The 22,525-nt window shown below is 38.1% G+C and overlaps 1 protein-coding gene across 2 annotated transcripts in view; it reads right to left on the bottom strand.

Annotated features, from left to right (window-relative positions):
* WWC2 (WW and C2 domain containing 2) overlaps positions 1-22,525 on the bottom strand; it is a 215,091-nt gene that overhangs the window by 62,651 nt on the left and 129,915 nt on the right. For both annotated transcript variants that reach the window (XM_034959460.3, XM_034959461.3), the window contains 4 exons: positions 11,670-11,749; positions 6,318-6,447; positions 2,819-2,965; positions 1,686-1,759 (listed from right to left, as the gene is read on the bottom strand). In XM_034959460.3, the coding sequence (XP_034815351.3) occupies positions 1,686-1,759; positions 2,819-2,965; positions 6,318-6,447; positions 11,670-11,749 (431 nt within the window). The remainder of the gene's footprint in view (positions 1-1,685; positions 1,760-2,818; positions 2,966-6,317; positions 6,448-11,669; positions 11,750-22,525) is intronic.

The following is a 22,525-nucleotide window of genomic DNA, read 5'->3' as shown; positions in this document are numbered from 1 at the left end:
TGAATTAACCAACTGAACCAGGAACAATAACATAATACAGGAAAAAGAGGCGCCCGTTTATTATTTGCGTCATCAGACATTAGGCAGGTCTTAAATTTTATTTTAGAAGGAGTGTTCCAAATTTGGGAAGCAGAATATGAAGAAGAGTTTTAGAAGCACCTAGGAAGAGAAATGTGATGTGAGCTCCAGATAAAATTAACTTAGAAGTCAAAGGAGGGTGAAAGTTGAAGCTGATCCATGGGAAGCAAGAGTCAAGCCTGAAAGAATGCAGGGGCATACGGCCCAGTTCTCCAAGACTGCTTCTGAGTAATGGCCATTCTCTTTCAGAAAAGCAGACCCAATTCATGGCTTTGTCCACAGCCCTGCCCAGGTGGACACACAACAAGGGGACCACAGGCACTATCTACCGAAAGCTGGCACATTGCCGGGCCACAAAACCAGAAGTTGATCCTCAATACTTATTGAAGGGAAGGCACTAATCTGGGCACTGAGAAGGAGATAATAAAGCCTAAACATTTTTTCCTAACCTGAAGAAATTAAGAATCTCCCAGAGAAAATTTAAAGGCATTAAAATTAGCTGAGTAAATTGCTGTTCAGATCGCCTAAGTGACTTGTTCGAGCTCACATGGTTAATAATTTGTGGAATGAAGCTTAGGTTTCTTTCAGGAAGTGAGGAACCAAGTAATATTAAGAATACAGGTTACATAGAGGTGAATATTGTATTTATTTTACTTTGTTAAAGCCTGATAACCTCTAAGGACTACGGCCAATTGCTTTTAAGTTATCATCATCACCAATAATAAGGAATATACTTCAATATCTGGTTCTCAGCTGAGCTTTTCATGGTCATGGGGAGAAACATGATAAATTCCTGTTTCTTGCAGGACGATAATGCAGTTTCTCCCAATGTCCTCCTAAATAATAACCCAATGGCATTTTAAAGCTCTTATGAGGAAAATAATGAAATCAAATGTATCAGTATAATCCTTTCCCTCATAATAAGGAGTTCTATATTATGAAAAATATTTGAGTCTATCTACTAGATACGGATAGTGAAATCTCTTTTTTGTTGTTGTTGTTGAGACGGAAGTTTCTTATGTCTCACTCCAGCAGAATCACAAAGTAAGTAAAAGATAGCACAGGGATTAAGAAGAGTTTATGAGGTAAAAGAGAGAAATGAGAATCTCTCTTCCTTTTCCCTAACGTAAGTCGACTGGAACTGCCACCTCAGCACCTTCAAGGACATTAGCAGTAAGACTTCCCTTCAAATCAAAGGCAAATAAATCAATACTTATTTGCCTTAGAACTCCTCAACAGCCATTTAGTCCTATACCTGAACCACTGTATCATGTTTCCATCAAAGCAACCAATCTTCTCACTTTTAATTGAGAGTTAAGTATTGTACCAACTCAAAGCTTCTTTTTTCTCAGAGGAGAAGGGGGCAATTTCATTTGTATACTTCTCATTAATTCTCCCTGTTCTTTAGCTTTTGGTGGCTGGGGGGCGGGGGGCGGGGGGAAGAAAAGGTAGACCAGAGAGGAAGCAGCCCTGACATGCTAAAAACCGAAGCGTGGCCTTGGTAAGAATGTATGGGGAGTGCCCAGCAGATGTCACCACAGGAGTAAAGATTAATTCTGGAAAAGAAAATGTTTGAGCCATGCACAAAACAGCTTCTCTGTCATTACCTTCTTTTGGCTTCTTCATACTGTAGGCTTAGCCTGACCTTTTCAGCTAAATTTGATCTACTTCTTACTCCAATCTAGTGGAAAAAGAAAAAGGAAAAAAGTCAATTAACTCTGCTAATGAATGAAGTAAATTGCTTTTGTTTCTGGGAAGTATGTGTAATTGAAAAGTTAAAGAAGATGGTACTGAAATTGGGAAACACCAATTTTAAAAGACACTTATTTTATTGTCTCAGTAGGGGCAAAACATTTCTTTCAATTCAAGCTCATCTGTTTTTCAAAGACTCTAACATTATTTTCTCTACACGTTAAATTCAAGATAAAAAATATCCTGATACTGTAAATACCAAGGTAAATGTGTCTGGTATCTCAGAGTTTATGAAGGGTGTACAGGTCAATAAAATTTATGAACTGGAACTAATTTTTTTGCCTTTATGAGCCTAATTTCTAGCATTTAGCTTTCAACTGTACAAAATATAAACTAAATAAGTTCAAAAATTAATTTTCAAACAGGTAAGCCCTACTGTTGATCTCTACCTGTTTTACTTTCACAGCACATATTTCAAAGCAGCATAAAAGAATATGAAAATAAATGGGAATGTACTGAGAAGTAAATACCTGCTAATGGCATCCCAAAATGGAGAAGGTAAAATAGTTAACAATAGCCAAGCCACATTAAATATTTAAATGGCAGATATAAATCACAAATTAAACATTTTAATATAATCAATTAAGATTTACAAAAACAAGTTTTCTTATTAGTCTTAAAAGGCATGTTTTTCTGTTTCTCATTGGCCTAATGTTTATTTGAAAGGACCTACATTTCCAAGACTCTAAACGTAATAGGAAAAAGTTAAATTCTTCTATGCCTCTAGCCTTTCAGCGTGTCTCTAAAGGAATATAGCATGAGAAAGTTTGAACAAAGCTACTCATATGGACAAATCCTGACATGCTTGGCACCTAGATAGAAAAGATAAGGCTATGATTTTTAAAACTAATCTTACGAAAATGGAACACTGAATGCACACAGCCAGAATCCAAGTCACATATACTTCTGGTTCCAGTTCACCATCCATATTGCAATTAAGGCCCATCAAGGACAACACTGGGCCAACTCTTCAGCATAGATAACTTACATCTCCGGAAATGCTTGTTTGTGACCCAGCATCAAGGGTCTGTCTGGAGAGACATAAATGAGAGTTCACAGGACTACATCTCAAATCTGGCTCAGATCTGCCAATGTTCTGATCCAAATGAAACCGCTCCTGCAGCTTAGCAAGACTCTGTTCAGAAAACACAAAGTGTTTCATAAAGCTTAACATGTAAGACAGCAAACCTTCCCTACCAGGTGAAATTAAAAGGAAAGAGCTAATCTCAATGGAAAAAAACCACTTTATTTTAGTAGGTACTTACCATTTTATATAATTGAAAAAATAACAGCAGGATATAATTTTGCACCTACATACATGTGACTTTGGAAGCAAGATCATATTAAACCAGTTGTCTTATCTATTTCAAAACAGCATTTTCCTATGAACGGTATCTTTAAAATACATGCATGTCTTATTTCTAAAAATTTCATTAAGAAGTTATCTCTATTTCAATAGGAACCCACTCACTTCATGCAGCTGAAATTGTGGAAACAGAATATCTATAACATAATCTCTCATTTTAGATACAGTAAAAGAACTTCCTACTTTGAAGACTTTTTCAATTAAGCCATTGTATATCTGGACAGGACCCAAGAGATTATTTAGCTCACATCAATGTTAGGGATTAGGAAACTGAGGCTCAGAAGTTGCTAATGAGTGGCACAGGCATGGAACAAGCCCATCTGTGTGTCTACTGCATGGCACTGCCTGTGGTGACATGTTTGGCTTGGTAAAGAGAATAATCAAAAGCAAATGTGCCTGCTGTGGGCACTCAGGTTTAATAAACTGTGTTTACTTTAGAGTAAGGATATGAACAAGTGAAAGTATTGAAAAGGGAAGACTAATCTGAATCACTCAAAACAATAAAAAGGAAACCCTAGGGTAATCCTAATAAAATGATAAGAAACCATTATTATCAACAAAAGAGCCTGTATTTAATCCTGATATTTAAAATTTTCATGATTAGGAGGAATTGGAAATATCAGAGATCTGAAATTTTTTACCTAACTTTCTCTATTTTCTCTCAAAGGGATATATATACTACATACTATATATATAATATATATATTATATATATATATTACTACTATATATAATATATATAGTATATATATTATATATATAGTATGTAGTATATATAGTATATATGTAGTATATAGTATATATAGTACATATAGTATATATAGTATATAGTACATATAGTATATAGTATATATAGTACATAGTATATATAGTATATATAGCATATATAGTATATAGTATATATAGTATATATAGCATATATATAGTATATAGTATATATAGTATATATAGCATATATAGTATATATAGTATATATAGCATATATAGTATATAGTATATATAGTATATATAGCATATATATAGTATATAGTATATATAGTATATATAGCATATATAGTATATAGTATATATAGTATATATAGCATATATATAGTATATAGTATATATATAGTATATACAGTATATATAGTGTATATATAGTATATATAGTATATATAGTATATATATAGTATAAATAGTATATATAGTATATATATATGAGGATAAAACTTAAATGGTCACATCAAATAATATAGAAAAGAACAAAAAAACCTTTTAGTGACCTTGTGCAAGTCTTTTCTATTTTTCCATCTATACAGTGAAAAAAAGTCAGTGTTCCTCAAACTCATCTGTGATGGCAATGCATTCTATCAATTTAGTAGGTTGTTACTAGTATTTTTTTTAATGAAATAGAAGATACTAGAAAATAAAATCAGAGTACATCACCAGTTTAAGAGTAGGCATATTTCTGTGAAATTCATTTGGAGTGTGTATGTGTGTGTGTGCGCGTGCATGCACACCTGTGTATCTATAGGTACACACAATTGTGTGTTACTGGGTTTTGATGTAAAATCTATTTCTTACTGTGGTCAAAGAGGTTTGAAAGTCACAGAAGATATCTAAAGTTTCTTCTAACTCTATTGTCAATCTCTGCATCTACTAATTAATGTAATTTAGTAACTGAAAAGGGATCTAATCTTTTAATTTAATCAGGCCTGCAGATGAATCCAAAGTTTATAGGAAGAACGAAAGATGACCTAAAATTGTTGAATTAGAAGGTTCCAATGTAGATTTGCTCCAGTTCTATTAACTTTTTTTTTTAAAGGACCTACTACATGCATTTCTGGAATGACTGACTTAATCAGCAAGACAATTGTGGAACAAAACCAAAATACACACAAGTAAAGTCTTGCATGTGTTATATGTATGTTAAAACCACGTTAACCCAGACTGCCTGAGTTTGAACCATAGTCTTGCTACTTACCAGCTGTATGACTTTAAGAAACTTTAATTTTCCTGTGCTGAAATTTCCTCGTCTGTAAGCTGAGAATAATAACAGTGCCTACCTTTAGTGGCTGTTGTGAGGATCAAAGGAATTATTTATATGCAAGGCAGTTAGAAGAATGTCTGGCACAAAGTCAGTATTTATAATTACATGCTATTATTATTTTGTCTTTTCTATTAGATTTCTTCTTGCAAGTAATGCAAAATTATATGGACCCAAGAATATTTATCTATATTCAACTAATATTTTGAAAACCAACATCAAGTAGTTAAATATGGTATTTAAATGTAGATGTTCTATTGAGAATGTAAACATCATCAGTGACTCTAACATTTTCCCATAGATGCGGACTAAATTATCCCTCAGCTAAGTAAGAACTCCAAATATACGAAATAAGAATTCTTAGTGTTTGGGATGGAGGGAAGGAGAGGAAGAGAGACACCCTTAAAAAAAAACTTGACTGTATTTGATAGTATAGATACTGAGAATACTGATCACTTAATGGCTATTTTGTGTTTTCTACACATGATGCTGGATCACTGGGAGTTAAGACCCACAGGCTGAGAAGCGAACAGGTTTAGTAAGGGGATCTATGGCCATTGGCAGCTTTGCTAGGGTAACTGTATAGGCATCCCCCAGCTGGGTCAGCACTCCCCGCCCCACCCTTAGCTGGCACCCCAGAATCAACTGGGTTGGAAAACTTTTCTAAGCTCCTCACATAGCCTCATCCCCAAAAGGCAAGCCTTCTACTTACTGATGGCAAATGATATATCCCTTGTGTATCCTGGGCTGAGAATTCTGCTTACTGGGGACTCATATGAAGTTTTCAGTGAGTTTCAGGGTGCACCAAGATGTTAATCTCCTCACATGAGCTCCAGGCCCCACCACCCACTATCTCAAAGGCCATCCAAAGGCTGCTTACAACGAAGCCTACCAGTCACTTGGAATCACTCTGTTCTCCTCCAAGGCAGCAGGCTACCTTTGTGCCTGCAACAATCTCCACAGGGCCCATTCTGCACAAATGTGGCAGAGGTAGAAGGGTCATCCAGACTCTGAGGGAGCACTTCTGCCCCAGTAAGAGTTTCTGGGGGCCTCAGAAGGTAGAAGTTTGGCTTAACAAAATGTTTTATAATGTACCTGCATCAGATCTTGTTTTTCTTTTTCTCCTGAGCTAATTGCCTTTCTGATAGATTTTAGTTCTGTTAGAATGGCTTTGGCTTCACTGAGTTCATACCCGCTCTGGCCTCCAGACATTTTTTTATCAATTCTGTGAAAAGAGAAAAAGAAAGAAAAAATATCAAAGAATGATAGCATATAAGTTAAACAGAGAGTAGGAAGTGGTTTGGAATTGTCTCAGTTGGATGATTATTTCACTGCTGACTGTCATATACCAGCAATCATCTTTTCAGGCGGTTTCTCCTCCTTTCTCTCTCTTTTTTTTTTTTTTTTTTTTTTTGAGATGGAGTCTTGTTCTGTCGCCCAGGCTGGAGTGCAGTGGCATGATCTCAGCTCACTGCAAACTACGCCTCCTGGGTTCAAGTAATTCTCCTGCCTCAGCCTCCCGAGTAGCTGGGATTACAGGCACCCGCCACGATGCCCGGCTAATTTTTGTATTTTTGGTAAAGACGGGGTTTCACCATGCTGGCCAGGCTTGAACTCCTGACCTCGTGATCCGCATGTCTCGGCCCCTCCTTTCTCTTTCAATCACAGGCAGCTAAGATTTCTCCCATCCCTCACTTCAAACCCAGTCCATTTCTAATCACTTTTGGGCTCAAACAAATGCATGTCTCTTTGCCTTCAATCTGTTTGAATGATCCCACTGCTGGCTGAACCCAAACCTTATCAAGTGCTGATCCTGATCTTCACCCAAGAAAGGTAAAAGACGTGGGCAAATGCTTTAGCTGAAGAACACAGAGGCAAGTAGACTGCCACCTGATTTTACATAATGTTTTGCTGTAATGTCTGTGCAAAACCTGGCACAGGGCCTGCAGCTTGGGAGGCCTTTAATAAATGGTTAATAAATAAATTATTATTTATACTAGTGAGTATCCTACAGTGTTTGGATTGTGTGGTTAGTTTTTTATTTCTCTCTCTCTCTATATATATATATGTATATAATATTTATTCTGCTTTTATGAAAGTTATGAGTCAAGATAAAATTGCTTGACTTGCTGGATGAGTTCAAACTTAGGAAAACGGCAGAAGGGCAGTAGTCATTTCTCAACTCATATTGAATAAACAGCTCTTCAATGAGCTAATTTATTATCCCTGCAGAGCTGCTTACCAAGTGTCCTTACAGTTCACATCGTCACCTTAGGCTAGAGGATTTCATGTAACCTAATTCTTTGTGTTTGAAGGGCCTAATCGAATTACCTAATTCTTTTTAAAAAATAATTTCATGTACTCTTCATGATCACTCTCCTGGTCCTCCCCAGCTACCTGTGCTATCCGGGATTCATTATGAATACAATTCATGATCATTCTCCTGGTCCTCCTCAGCTGCCTGTGCTATCTGGGATTCATTATGAATACTGCACGAGTTCTCCTTGTGGGACATATGGCTATGCCTCTGCCCCACCCAACAACTCTATACACGTTCTTAGACATATTTTTGGTTTTATCCAGAGTCTCCAGAGAAATAGTACCTACTGAATCGGGGAAAACAGGTTGTTTTAAACTCGTTTGGTTTAAAACATTTAATAATTAATACTTATTTTCAATGTGAAAGGTATAATCTGAAAAAAAATAAAGCAATGCCATCTTAATCACTCTTCCAAACAAAGTCCACTCAAACAAGAGCGGTTTATAGATAATGTATTTCCCCAAGTACTGTTTTAGTAACTATCTTATGCTGCTGAACAAGCAATTAAAGACTTCAAGAACCTAAGAAAATAAAATAAACTTGATCATAAGATCATCTGATAGTAAAGTACAACCAATCAAGTCACAGATTAAACACACACACACACACACACACACACACACACACACACACACACACACACACAGTGTTTAGAATGGGAAGGGCCCCTAAAGATCCCCTAGTCACATTTCTTCCAAATGAAGAAGGCAAGGGAGAAACTGAATGCAAATTTATACCCCAAATTGCACAGACACTTAGCTAGTAGGGGAACTATCCTAAAATGACAGATTCAGAACTGGGGCTCTTATGACTACCACATTTAGAATATCTGATGGGACTAGTGAAGTACTTTGAATATCAGCTAATTCTACTTATTTGGGAAGAGATTTATCAATGGAATTTCTGACTCCCTGAAGTATTATATCCACCAACTTGGCTGAGGAAATGGCTTATTAAATAAAACAAATGATATTTCCAAATATAGCATTTTGGCATTTTCAAATGTAGCACTTTTTAACTAAAAATAAAAACTAAAATGTGGGGTTTCATAAAATAGGTAGCAATAGGGATATCTGAAATTGTGTCAAAGTGAATTTCTAAAACTCAAGTAATTTCTTCCTGTTTGTGTAAAGTCTTCAGAATTTAATGATAAAACAAATCTTTGATTCAGAAATGAACATAAACTTTATCATTTGAAAATAAAATCAGGTAAGCTGTTTTCAGAAAAAAACCTTAACGTTTAAAAAATAAAAGCAGGACTGGTTCAAGACTGCTAATTTAAATTTCAGAGAGCTTTGAATACATGAAAATTTCTTGGCTATCCACTGCTCAACAGAATGCTAAATGTGAAGAACACAGCTCAGCTTTCACCATGGAACGTTTCTGCTCTTTTTCTTTTGCCTCCTTTGTACTTCTCTACTTTAAGTGCTGCCTTTTTCCTTTATTTCAATGTTTCTTGTTTTTCTCCTCCACTTTTCATTTCCCACCTTTTCTCTTTTGACCCTAACTTGTCATAAAATAAACCAAAGTATGAGCATCATTTGCTGACTTAAAGTATCATGCTTTTTGTTCTTAATATGAGAAAAGCTGTTTTTTTTCTTAAAATTTCTTTTGGAAGTTCTTGACTTGAGTGTGCCCTATAACTAATTTTCACTCAATATATTAGTCTCTTTTGAAAGATAAAATATGTTCACTTGCATTCCTTCTCTGGAAAGTGTATACCTTGAGAACCAAATTTTCACAGAATCTGTATATGCCTGTGACTTGCTGTTTCATCACTAGCCTGTTTTCCAATTCTGAATGCACACTGGAGGCAGCAAATGGAACTAGGCATCTTCCTGGTATCCATTTACACATATACTACACTGCTGCTTAGGCCGAAGTCAAATTTGGGACCACAAACTGAAATGAATAACGTAGAGAACAATGCCACATTTGTCTACCCAGTATAAAACTATTGTACCAAGTAAAATGAAAGCTCAAGTTTAAATTACATTATAATTCCAGATTCAACAAATATATTCCATTCTATTGTAAATAAATGAAAAGTTACAAAAGCCTACAATCAGATTCTATTTAAATCTTTTCCTGAAATATATTTTCTGTCATGCCACAAATATAAGTCCCTTTATAGTATCAAGAATGTGGTTTCTTAAAAAGTCTGGCTGCTGGGTTTGATTGTTGATCATTCAGTGTTTTAGTAGTATGGTGGTTAACATTTGAATAAGAACAGCTTTATTTTGTCTATAGTTAAGATAAACAGGAGAGGTCTCTGATGTTAGATATCATATCTTTCTGCTCTCGGTTCAAGGGATTAGAATCATTCCAAGAGAATGCCTGAATTTCTACAACAAATGTCTATTGTTTTCTTGTGGAATGTTATTGACAGATTCTTAAACATGCCTTAGATTCCTATAAAAATTGCTTGCAAGCAAACTGCTTTGAAACAATACAGCATTGTTACATCAATATAACAAAGACAGCAAGTTTGGCTAACCTTTAATCCCAAATGGTGACGCGAGTTATAATTTCACGTGCCTTAAAAATGTGGAACATATGGCTAAACACGTTACGGCACTCTTCAAACTCTGTTTTCTCTCCCCACCCCCACCACGAAGCCCTGCTTTATGCTGATAAACAATTACTAAATAATGCATTTATGTCATTCTAGTTCTGCTTGGTTTATCGGGGAGCTCTGCAACCAGCTGAGGTTCTTACAACAGGGCTGGACTTGAGAAGCACTTGGGATCTCATAAAATATACCTGGCATAGAGACTAGAAACATTATTTTCCTAAGCACTCTCCAGATTACTCTAATATGCAGTCAGGTTTGAGAACCACTAGGATGGGAGCATCTGAAGGAGTATCAGGGTCATGATTCTAGGCGGTGAGCAGGAAAAAAGGAGTCTGGATGATAACAGCACGTGTGAAATTAAAGTCATGCGTCTGACTGGTGGTCAAGAGCAGTGCCTGCGTATCCCAAGATATGTCTAATCACCCAAACAAGAACAACCAGTTTGTTTATCTGGCCAGTGACACACAGGATCTTTAAAGGGGCTTGCTGCTTGGAGCATCCCAAATAAGAGCAGAAGGCAAAGTAAGATTCCACAGGGAAAAGGAACACAGCTGGGTACTTTCCACAGAGGTGGCGCCTGAGACCAGCTTGGCATTCCTGAGGTGCTACCACGGGAGATGCCGGGAAGAACACGAAACCTGCCTGAACACAAAACTGACCAGGGACATCCCTAAAAATACTGCACCGCACTTGGAGGCACCAAGCAGGAGGGAAGTTTTACCTCCTCTCCGTGGTCATGTGGCTGTGAAAACCACGGACTGCTTCTCTCCCACAAGAGGCCCTGTGGAGTGGAGACTGCAGGATTAGAAAGTCTCAGGTGTGCCTGTCACGGTTTGGATAGGCTGGGCCTCAGCAGCAGGGAGAACAGTGGCTTTCAGGGGCCGGGAATGCGGAAGGGATATCCTCATCCTGTGACCCTCTGTCACCTCCATTTCCACTTTACCTGGCCCAGCTTAGGGCTCTGCTAATGGCCCAGCCAACTTCAGTAGCAAACGGGAAAGGTAGAGGAACGCAGGAAGTGAGGAGCGCACTCCCGCTCCTTTGCTAATAATCCTAACTTGCTCTTGCTCCCCTGCCATCTGTCAGGGTTAGACTCTAGGTCATCCCTGGGGCTGGCAGAGAGAGAGAGAGAGACAGACACGCCTCCACCCGAGGGCCCAGGGCAGTTGCAGGCTCACACAGGGGTCAAGTACAGCCAGCCCAGCCGAATGTGGAGAGGAATTTCTTGTGCCTAGTCTCTTAGCTCTGTACCACAATCTCAGAGGAGGCCAGCAAGGGTCCAGGAGATAAAGGTAAGACAAAGGCTTTTCACTTTGGTTTCTTTGGATCTCCAATGATTAATAAAAACTTTGGATCTTTTCAAGTGCATAGATCTTTCCCAAGTTTTTTTATCTGTTGGTTGATTGCTTTGTTTTCTTTTGGTGTAGAGCTCTGAACTTTTTACTTTACGTTTCTTTAAGAAATCGCTTATGTAATCTGTACTTCTATTTTCTTTGTATTCATACTAGTTAGAGAGCTTATTCTAAAGTTGATTCAGTCTTTTCATACTCACTGCTGCAATGTTTCAAAGCCTTGTTCTTTATAGAGCAGTTCCTGCTTCATCTGTGAGAGCTCTCTCTTTAGCTTTTTAACCTTTAAAGAGAAATCAACATAAACATTAATATTTGCAGATAATTAGCAACACAGTCTACAGTTTTAAAAGATAATAAATTAGTAAACAAACACATAAACAAAGCCATGAGTTAAAGTAACATTTACTTTATCAGTTTCTCCTTCACATAAATTCTGTGGAAGGCATATTAATGGTGTTTAAAACTATCAGTGATGTGTATTATTACTACTATTTACCTTCATTACCTTACTTAGCAACATTCTTATGAGCTGGACATCATCATTGTCTCCAACCAAAATGGGCAGAATAAGAACTCCAAGTCATGGCATCTCTATAAAAGTGTGTGTTTTTCCTTCATTCACTGTGCCAAGGGCCACTGCCCACCCCTCCGTTCCTCAGATGTCCTGGCAGTTCCTTCTGCCTGGAAAGCTCTCCCCAGATCTCCCGCAGTTGACTCCCTGTCCCTCCAATGCTAGCTGAAATGTTATCTTTTCAAATAGGACTTCTCTAGCCCCCCTGCCCCTGCCACAGCTCTGTTTTATTTAGACCAGAGTTTTTTTCAGGAGCTGAAATTCTCCGTGTACACTGTCTGTCCTCCGTGGGAAAGTAAGCTGCAACCCACCAGCTGTATCCCAAGCATCTACAACCATGCCAAGCAAACAGCAGATGATCAATAAATATTTGTTGTCAAACTGATAAAATATATTTTTCCTGTTGTCAAATATATACTTTGGTAATAACAATTCTAAAATTGGACAGATCAGAAAAGCAGCACATGCCTGGTTTAGTCACAAACTAATAAAGGTCTTCTCACAAGGGTTAGAAACTTACTTCCATATATTAAGTTAGAGCCTTAAGTTTTTTTCTGTTGTTTGTTTGTTTTTTTTTTTGAGACGGAGTCTTGCTCTGTCGACCAGGCTGGAGTGTGGTGGTGCAATCTCGGCTCACTGCAACTCCGCCTCCCGGGTTCAAGCGATTCTCATGCCTCAGCATCCACAGTAGCTGGGATTACAGGCGCCCGCCACCACGCCTGGCTAGTTTTTGTGTTTTTAGTAGAGATGGGGTTTGACCATGTTGCCCAGGCTGGTCTCGAACTCCAGGGCTCAAGCGATCCACCCGCTTCGGCCTCCCAAAGTGCTGGGATTACAGGCGTGAGCCACCATGCCCAGCCAGAGCCTTAAGTTTTAAACACATTCTGTTGCGCAATATTTTAGAGTGCTTTTGAACTTTTATGTTGATTTATTTTACTCATTCCACAAATAGGTATTGACTCTCTACTATGTGTCTGGTGCTAGGCCTGAGTGTGAACAAAACAGACATGATCCCTGCCCTCAGGGATCTTACAGACCATGGAGCAGCCAGATATTGAGCAAATAATCAGCCAACAAAAGAAATCTTAGTAATTACCAAAGGTGCTCTAAGTTCAGGATACCTAGATATGCCTAGAGAACAGATCCTAATTTAGTCTGAGGGCTTGGGTGGAGCCTGTCTGAGGAAACAGTGTTTCAATTGAGAGGGTTAGTGGGGCTCACTTGGTAGAAGGGGTCCTCAACAGGAAGAGCTTGTGCAAAACCCTAAAGGGACAGCGGGGTGAGGGGGTATTCAGCAAACCTCTGGAATTTAAAGAATGCCACTGTGGCTGGATTACAGAGGGTGGGGGTGTCAAAAGATGGAACCGGAAAAGGACTGATACACAGATGCCACGTTGAGAATTTCTAAATCTTACTCTAAGAACAATGAGAATCAAGGAGATTAAAGCAAGACCTGCTTTATGATTTTAAATAGTCACTGTGACAACGTTGTGGGGACTGAGCAGAAGTGCCACGAGGGTCCATTATGCCAGCACTGTGGGCTGGCATGTGGGCAAGAGCCAGAGGAGGAAGATACTTCAGAGGCAGAATCAACAGGACTTGGTGATGGACTCAACGTGGAGGGTGGGGGAAAGCATGTGACCAAGATCACATCAGGATTTTGGCTTGCCAGCAGGGTGGACGAAGGTGCTTTCCTGGACAACAGGACCAAATGTGGAAGAAAAGAGGAAGAGTTTTCTTTAAGACATTCATTTCCGTGATGCCCAGGAGACTTCAATGGCAACTAGAATATGTGAACTTGATGTTCAGAAGTGTCTGGACTAGAGATAGATAATTGAGAGTCACTGGCATAAAGATATTTTAGGTGCACGAGAATAAACAAGATTACCTAAAGTGGGTGTGTATTGAAAAGAGAAGAGTGTTCGAGAGCAAGCCTTGGGCATATTCATTATTCACATGTCTACTAGAGACAGAGACAAAATACACTGTGAAGTAGTGGCAAGAGATGTAAGAGGGAAAAAAAAGGGCATCCTCGAATACAAGAGAAAAATGTCAAGAGGGAGACCAGGCACTATGAGGAACAACGTGACAAAGACAAGAGCGGTGTAATACTCACGTTTGCATAGCTTTAGGCACAGTGCTTTGGACAAAGCAGATATTCAATAACATATCCGTTGAGTTTAACCTGAATGTTTATCAGTTTGTGCTTAGGTACTTGTATTTTATTAGGGAAAAGAAATACAAATAATTATGTTTCAAGGCCCAGTTTATAAATACAAAGAGAGGTATAAAGAGTGCTACTGGAACTCAAAGGAGGAAGGGATTACTTATGGCGTGGGGATGAGGGTGGAACTCCTGGAGAAGGCTACCTGAACAGGATTTTAAAGGTGTTGTAATATGAATTAAGAGCAATGAGCTCATTCGCAGTATATCACAAAAACATTTCAGTTTTAATATTAAACTATTATCATATCAAAACAGCCACAGCAATCAGTAGCTCATTCTACATGTATTTCTATTTAGAACAGCATTTTCAAGTGCTTTTTGCCAAAAAGACAGCAACACTTTTATCTTTTGAAAAAAAAAAAAAAATCAGTCCAAAAATTGATAGCACTCAAATATCTGAGCTGAAACCTGTCTTTACCATTGAAAATAGTTTGTTACAACAGCTACAAATAAAATAAAATACCTAGGAATTAACTTAACTAAAGAAGTGAAAGATTTCTACAATGAAAACTATAAAACAAGCTTGCCCAACTCACGATGGCTTTGAATGCAGCCCAACACAAATTCGTAAACTTTCTTAAAACATTATGAGGATTTTTTCTTTTTTTTAGCTTACCAGCTGTTGTTAGTACTAGTGTATTTTATGTGTGGTCCAAGACAATTCTTCTTTAAATGTGGCCCAGGGAAGCCAAAAGATTGAACAACCCTGCTATAAAACATTGATTAAAGAAGTTGAAGAGGACACACAAAAAAAGGTAAGATAGACCATGTTCATGGATTGGAAGAATCAATGTTATTAAAATGTCCATACTACCCCAAGTAATCTACAGATTCAATGCAATCCCTATCAAAATCCTTTCACAGATACAGAAAAAACAATCCTAAGATTTATACAGAACCAAAAAAGACCCAGAATATCCTGAGCAAAAATAGCAAAACTGAATCACATTACCTGACTTCAAATTGTTAAAGCAAACTAAATATGGCCTAAGAAGGACTTCATACTTCTATAATTGAGACCTTGTGGATGAACTGTAACCTAGCTTAATAGTCAGACAAAACTGAAAACCTAACTTAATAGTATACACCTGTAACAATAACTGAGTGTTGGCCAATCCCAGTGGCCATACTTCAACCACTCATAGACCGCTGAATGTTCCAACTGTGTTCAAATAAGGCAAACACCAAGCTGTAACCAATCTCGCTGTTTCTGTACCTCACTTCCAATTCCTGTACATCACTGTACGTTTTCTGTCTATAAATTTGTTCTGACCACAAGGCACCCCTGGAGTCTCTGTGAGTCTGCCGTGATTCTGGGGGCTGCCCGATTCACGAATCTTTCATTGCTCAATTAAACTCCTTTAAATTTAATTCGGCTGAAGTTTTTCTTTTTTCAAAATTATACAACAGAGGTATAGTAACCAAAACAGCACACAACTGGCATAAAGACAGACACATTGACATAGAAAACCAGCAAACAAATCCATAAATGTACAGTGAACTCATTTTTGACAATGGTGCCAAGAACATATACTGGGGAAAGGACAGTCCCTTCAATAAATGGTGCTGGGAAAACTAAATATCCATATGCAGAAGAATGAATCTAGACCCCTATCTCTCTCATATACAAAAATCAAGTGAAAACAGTTGATTAAAACAAGGATGATATTGAACCCATTTAGAAATAATGAATTAAAACAATTACTATATCTTACTGACATAAAATAGAAGTCTTAAAATCACTTGGATTACATGAGATAAATATTACACAAAAAATCATTTGGATTATGATGATAGGTCAATTTAAATTTTTTAAAAAATTGTTTAAGACATTCTTTATCTTGAAGAGATATTAGTGCTCCCATGTTCACTGTAGCATGATTCACGATAGCCAAGATATAGAAATACTCTAAATGTCCATTGACAGATGAATGGATTAAAACAACATAGTGTGTATACACAATGGAATATTATGCAGCCTTTAAAAGAAGGAAAGTCTGTAATATGTGACAATACGAATGAACCTTGAGGACATTGTGCCAAGTGAAACAAGATAGTCACAGAGGGACAAATACTGTATGATTCCACTTATATAAAGTATCTAAAATAGGCTCATAGAAGCAAAATGGTGGTTGCCAGGTGCTGAGGTGTACAGAAAAGGCAGAGTTGCTAAAGGAAATAAAGTTTCAGTTATGCAACATGAAAATTAGTCTAGAACTCTGCTGTGCAACATTGTTTTTATAGTTGAATATATTATACACTTAAAAATTCTGTTAAGAGGGCAGATCTCATGTTAAGTGTTATTACAAAAGAAATGGAAATTCAAAAAAAATCTAAAATTGACTTGACAAAGTTGGACTCTCCTCTGTTTAGGTGATATGAGTGAAATTTTATTCTATGTTGGGTGACAATCACATAGGAAGCTAACCTGTGCTTTCTTTGTCCCCCATATTATTCAGTTTACCTAAAGTTGGCTATACGCTACTGGTTTTATACTGGGGAGTCTTCTTAATGGACAACCTGAATGATTCTTAGCTCCCAAATACCGAGATGGCATTTTATGAACTATCAAAAAGTTTGCTCCCATAAGTGAAATGAATATTTCCAAGCAGACATTATTTCTAGTTGTTTTGGTTTTATCGGTATGGTGTTAATTAGTAGTTTAACAACCTTTCTTCTTTGGAACCACTTGGCATCATTCTAGCTACTGGAGGATCACTGTTTTCACTCTTCTGTTCTCTAACCCAGCCTCAAATGTAGGACACAGAATGTAAAAACTAATGTCCTTAGATCCCAACTAGAAGATTAAGCTAATGCTGACCTAGAAGCTTAGCACAATGTAGACTCTACTAGGAAGCAATAATGAGAGCTAAGTTCATAAGTGCTTTTAACGTATTCCAGGCACTGTGCTAAATACAAATACCCATTTTCAATCCTCAAACTACACTACTAGATACAGTTTTCATTCTCATTTTATTGGTAAAGAACCCGGGACCTAAAGAGGAGAGGTAAGTAACCTGCTAAAGCTTACCCTGCTATCACAGTCTATCTAGAACCCAGGAGAACTTCTAAAAATACAATTTAAAAAGTTTTGTTATTAATGGCATGATAATACATGTAAAAAGAAAGACAAATTAGAATTGTAGCAAAACGACCTAAATAAAATCTGTGACCCTTATTCTGCCTTAGAAACTTCATTATTCCTGTATCCCACTGGAAATGAAGACATGAAAAGCCCACAATCCCCAGTGTGTGTGTTTTCTCTCACATCACTGAACTTAACTACAGCTGTAGCTAACCACCTAATTTTATTTCAGTGGAGCCAAATCTCACAACCCAGAGTGCTAAATTGGAAGCAAGAGCCCACAATTTCTGCGCATTTCCCACTGTCTACACTAACTACGCTAAAGCAACTGATATTTTACATTGATTTCAGTTATTTCTGAAAACCAGGAAGATACTGTGATTAAACGTGATAAGTAGGACTGAAAATCCAGAGCTTCTTACCACTTCTTATAATCCTAGTGTCATAGGTTTTATTTTAAAAGAAGGGGAAAGAAGATGACAATGAAGGAAAAGTAAACTCTGGAAACCTGTAGACCTTAGAAAGATCACAAGACAGACAGGTTTCAAAAGTTTGCCCTAAAAGTGAATCTTGCAACATTAAAGTTCTAACGAGCAAAATGGTATTTTACTAATGACTGCCTTCCCTTTTCACCATTTTCTCCACTGTCTTGCAGGGAGCTCCTTAAGCAAGCCAATAAAGGGCAACTGTCAACTTGCTCCTTCTGGAAATCCCTCTCCTGACTACCACTTCCACCTTACTGAAAATCCTCAACACCTACTTCATCTCTGAAGCCACCTTTAAAGAAAACAAGAAGTCAACTCCAGATAGATAGTCAAAGAATTCAGAATAAAACATTGTTTAACTTTCATAAAGCACAGAGGAAAGCAGAATCCCAGATGCTGCTAGAACCATGTATGATGGCTAATAAATGGAATTGGCCATCAGAAACGAGATGGCTAAACACAATTTTTTTTAATCTTTTGTTTAACAATAATAAAAAGGAAATAAAACAAAAGCCAATGAGAAAAATTACATAAAACATTTATGAAAATACTATCTCAAGATACAAATAACAGACAAATATTAATATATGGAAGGTCAATGCTAGATCTCCACAAATAATTAAACCAGTAAGGCTGGGCACAGTAGCTCACGCCTATAATCCCAGCACTTTGGGAGGCGGAGGTGGGTGGATCACCTGAGTTCAGGAGTTCGAGACCAGCCTGGCCAACATGGTGAAACCCTGTCTCTACTAAAAAATACAAAAATTAGCCGGGCGTGGTGGCAGGTGCCTTAATCCCAGCTATTTGGGAGGCAGAGGCAGGAGAATCGTTTGAACCCAGGAGGCAGAGTTTGCAGTGAGCCGAGATCAAGCCATTGCACTCAAACCTAGGGAACAAAAGCGAGACTTCTCTCAAAAAAAAAAAAAAAAAAAGGTTTAAAAAGAAAAAAAAACACACACAGTAAATTACCACATGAGCCAACAATTCTGCTTCAAGGCATATACCCAAGAGAAATAGAAACCTATGTCCACACAAACACTTGTACATGTAAGTTCACAGCAGTATTATCCATAATAGCCAAAAAGTGGCAAAAAAACAATTATCTGCCAACTGATGACTGGATAAATAAAATACGGCTGGACGCAATGGATCACGCCTACAATCCCAGCACTTTGAGAGGCCGAGGTGGATGGATTGCTTGAGGTCAGGAGTTCGAGACCAGCCTGACCAACATAGCAAAACCCTGTCTTTACTAAAAATACAAAAATTAGCTGGGTGTGGTGGCATGCGCCTGTAATCCCAGCTACTCGGGAGGCTGAGACAGGAGAATCACTTGAACCCGGGAGGCAGAGGTTGCAGTGAGCCAAGATCGCACCATTGCACTCCAGCCTGGGCAACTGAGAGAAACTCTGTCTCAAAAAAAAATAAAATAAAACTTTATTCATATAATGGAATATTATTTGGCAGTACAGGGGATGAAGTTCTAATACATGCCACAACATGAACGAACCTTGAAAACATATGCCAAGTGAAAGAAGCCAGTCACAAATGATCACACAGTATACGATGCCATTTATATGAAATGTCTGTAACAGGCACATTGGGAAAGACAGGAAACAGTGGTTGTTCAGGGCTCAGAGGATGGAGGAGGGAGGTGTGGGGAATGGGGAGAACTGCTAATGGGCACAAGGTTCCCTCTGGGGACAGGGCAAAAATGTCCTACAGTTAGATTGCAATAATGGGCATGTAACTATGAATGTACTAAAATCCATTAAAATGTACATTTTAAATGGGTGAATTGTATGGTTTCTTAATAAAGCTGTTAAATTAAAAAAAAATAAACTAGCAAATGGAAATACACATGGTAAAACATCATTTAAAAATCATCTACTAATAAAGACAAAACAGAAAAGCATTATGTCATTACATACCAATTAAACTAGCAAATATTAAACACAAATAATAAACATATGGTCAAATGGTTTCCCATTTCAGATGCACATCCACAACCTTTCCAGTGGTGTGTCAGGCCAACACGCTCTTCTGTCTTCATTCCATCACCTGGATTAACTCTCTTCCTTTCTCTCTCTATTGAGGCCACATTTGACTTCAAACTGTTTCTGGAAGATCCCACACCTTCTCCTGTGTCAAAACCTGTATGTACGCTGATTCTCCCCCACCTGACTAATTTCTTCATCACTGCTGTCCAGTCTTTGCTCAAATTTTGCCTTCTCAATGAGACTTCTTCTGAACACCTATTCAGAACTGCAACCAAACTAGGTGTGGTGGTGTGTACCTGTAGTCCCAGCTACTCGGGAGGCTGAGGCAGGATGATCACTTGAGCCCAGAAGTTTGAGTCCAAGCTGGACAACACTGCTGTCTCTTAAACAAAAAACCAAAACAATAACAAAAATCCTGCAACCTGCTCTCCTTCATTCCCTATGTCCTATTCTGTAGCACTCATTCCTCGCTGAATCAATTTTTTAAAACATGAATAAAAGCTGAATTTATCAAAATGCTTTCTCTGGGCCTGGCATGGTGACTCACGCCTGTAATCCCAGCACTTTAGGAGGCCAAGGCAGGTGGATCACTTGAGGTCGGGAGTTCAAGATCAGCCTGGCCAACATGGTGAAACACTGTCTCTACTAAAAATATGAAAATTAGCTGAGTGTGGTGGTACCCGCCTGTAATCCCAGCTACTCAGGAGGCTGAGGCACAAGAATCGCCTGAACACAGGAGGCGGAGGTTGTGATGAGCTGAGATCGCGCCACTGCATTCCAGCCTGGGTGACAGAGTGAGGCTCTGTCTCAAAAAAAAAAAAAAAAAAAGCTTTCACTGTATCTGTTGGAATAATTAATAATTTCCCTTCACTCTGTTAGTACAGTGAATAATTTTCAAATCCTAAATTGTATATTCCTAGGATAAGCCCACCTTAGCTATTACATATAATTTTAAAATGTTGCTGTATTTAGTTTACAATGTTTTGTTTTGGAATTTTGCTTCTTTGCTTACGAATATGGTCGGCTTTTATTTTGTTCATACAATCTTGTCACAATTTGATGTCAAAGTTGTGCTAGACTAATCTTGAGCGTTTCTCTGGAATTTCACTCATGGTAATAGGGCCATTCAGATTTTTTCTATCAACTCGAATCAGTTTTGGTTAATAATATTTCAATACGAATCTAGTCATTTCACTTCAAAATTCAAATGTAATAGTATAAATTTTCTCATGTCTCTATTTCTTAAGCATGTGTTCATTTCCTGTACTTTTTTATTTGTTCATTTTCTCTTCTTACTTTTGAGTCAATGCTGAGAGACATGTCAATTTTATTACTCTTTTAAAAAACCAAAATTTGCTTTTGTTGATCCTTTCTATTATAGCCATGTTTTCTATTACTTTTTTTTTTTTTTAGACAGTTTTGCTCTTGGCAGTTGCCCAGGCTGGGTGCAATGGCGCAATCTCAGCTCACTGCAACCTCTGCCTCCCAGGTTCAAGCGATTCTCCTGCCTCAGCCTCCCGAATAGCTGGGATTACAGGCGTGCGCCACTGCGCCCAACTGATTTTTGTATTTTTAGTAGAGATGGGGTTTCACCATGTTGGTCAGGCTGGTCTCGAACTCCTGACCTCAAGTGATCCATCTACTTTGGCCTCCCAAAGTGCTGGGATTACAGGTGTGAGCCACTGTGCTCAGCTGATAATTTTTGCTTTTAATTTTATTTATCTTCTTCTACTGGCTTTGGCTTATTCTGTTCTTAGGTTGACTACATTGCTCATTAAGACTTTCTTCTTTTCTAGTACAAGCATTTAAAGCTTTAAGTTTTTCTCCAACATTCATTCTATACTATTAACTAAACTACAGACTTTTTTGAATTTCCCCAGATTTTTCACTAACGTCCTTTTTGATTCAGGTCCAGCCTAGGTACCGTAGCGAGACCCTGCCACTCTTAAAAAACAATAGGAGGCTGGGTGTGGTGGCTCACGCTTCTAATCCCAATTTAATTTGAGAGGCCGAGGAAGGAAGATTGCCTGAGCCCAGGGGTTTGAGATTAGCTTAGGCAATGCGGCAAAACCCCAGCTCTACAAAAAATACAAAATTTACCAGGTTGCGATGGAGTGCACCTGTAGTCTCAGCTTCTCAGGAAGCTGAGGTGGGAGGATTGCTTGAGCCCAGGAGGTGGAGGTTACAGTGAGCCAGATTGAGCCGCTGCACTCCAGCCTTGGCGAAAGAGTGAGACTCTGTCTCAAAACAACAACAACAAAAACCCACCAGGAAACCACTTTATTCAGCAGTTAAGTCTCCTTAGTTGCCCCCAGTCTGTGACAGTTCCTCACTTTCTTGTCTTTAATGACCTATTCATTTTTGAAGAGCACTAGTCAGATGTTTTATAAAGTGTACTCCTATTTGGGTTTGCCTGATACTCTCTCATAATTAGATTGAGATGATGGATGCTGGAAAAGAATACCACAGAGGTGACATGCCCTTCTCATCTAATGATGTATGAGTATATGCTCTCCACATGACTTATCCCTGGTGATGGAAACATTCATCAATTGGTTCCAGTGGGATCTGCCAGGTTTCTATAGTGTAAATCAGCTGTTTTTCCTTTCCATACTCTATTTGTCAGGAGGTACTCACTGGATCCAGCCCAAATTCAAGAAGAAGAAAGAGGTACCAAAATTAGCAGACA

This window comes from Pan paniscus, chromosome 3, assembly GCF_029289425.2.
Source record: "Pan paniscus chromosome 3, NHGRI_mPanPan1-v2.0_pri, whole genome shotgun sequence".
Lineage (NCBI taxonomy): Eukaryota > Metazoa > Chordata > Mammalia > Primates > Hominidae > Pan > Pan paniscus.
The sequence above is the reverse complement of the archived record's forward strand: the minus strand, read 5'-3'. Positions and strand labels throughout refer to the sequence as shown.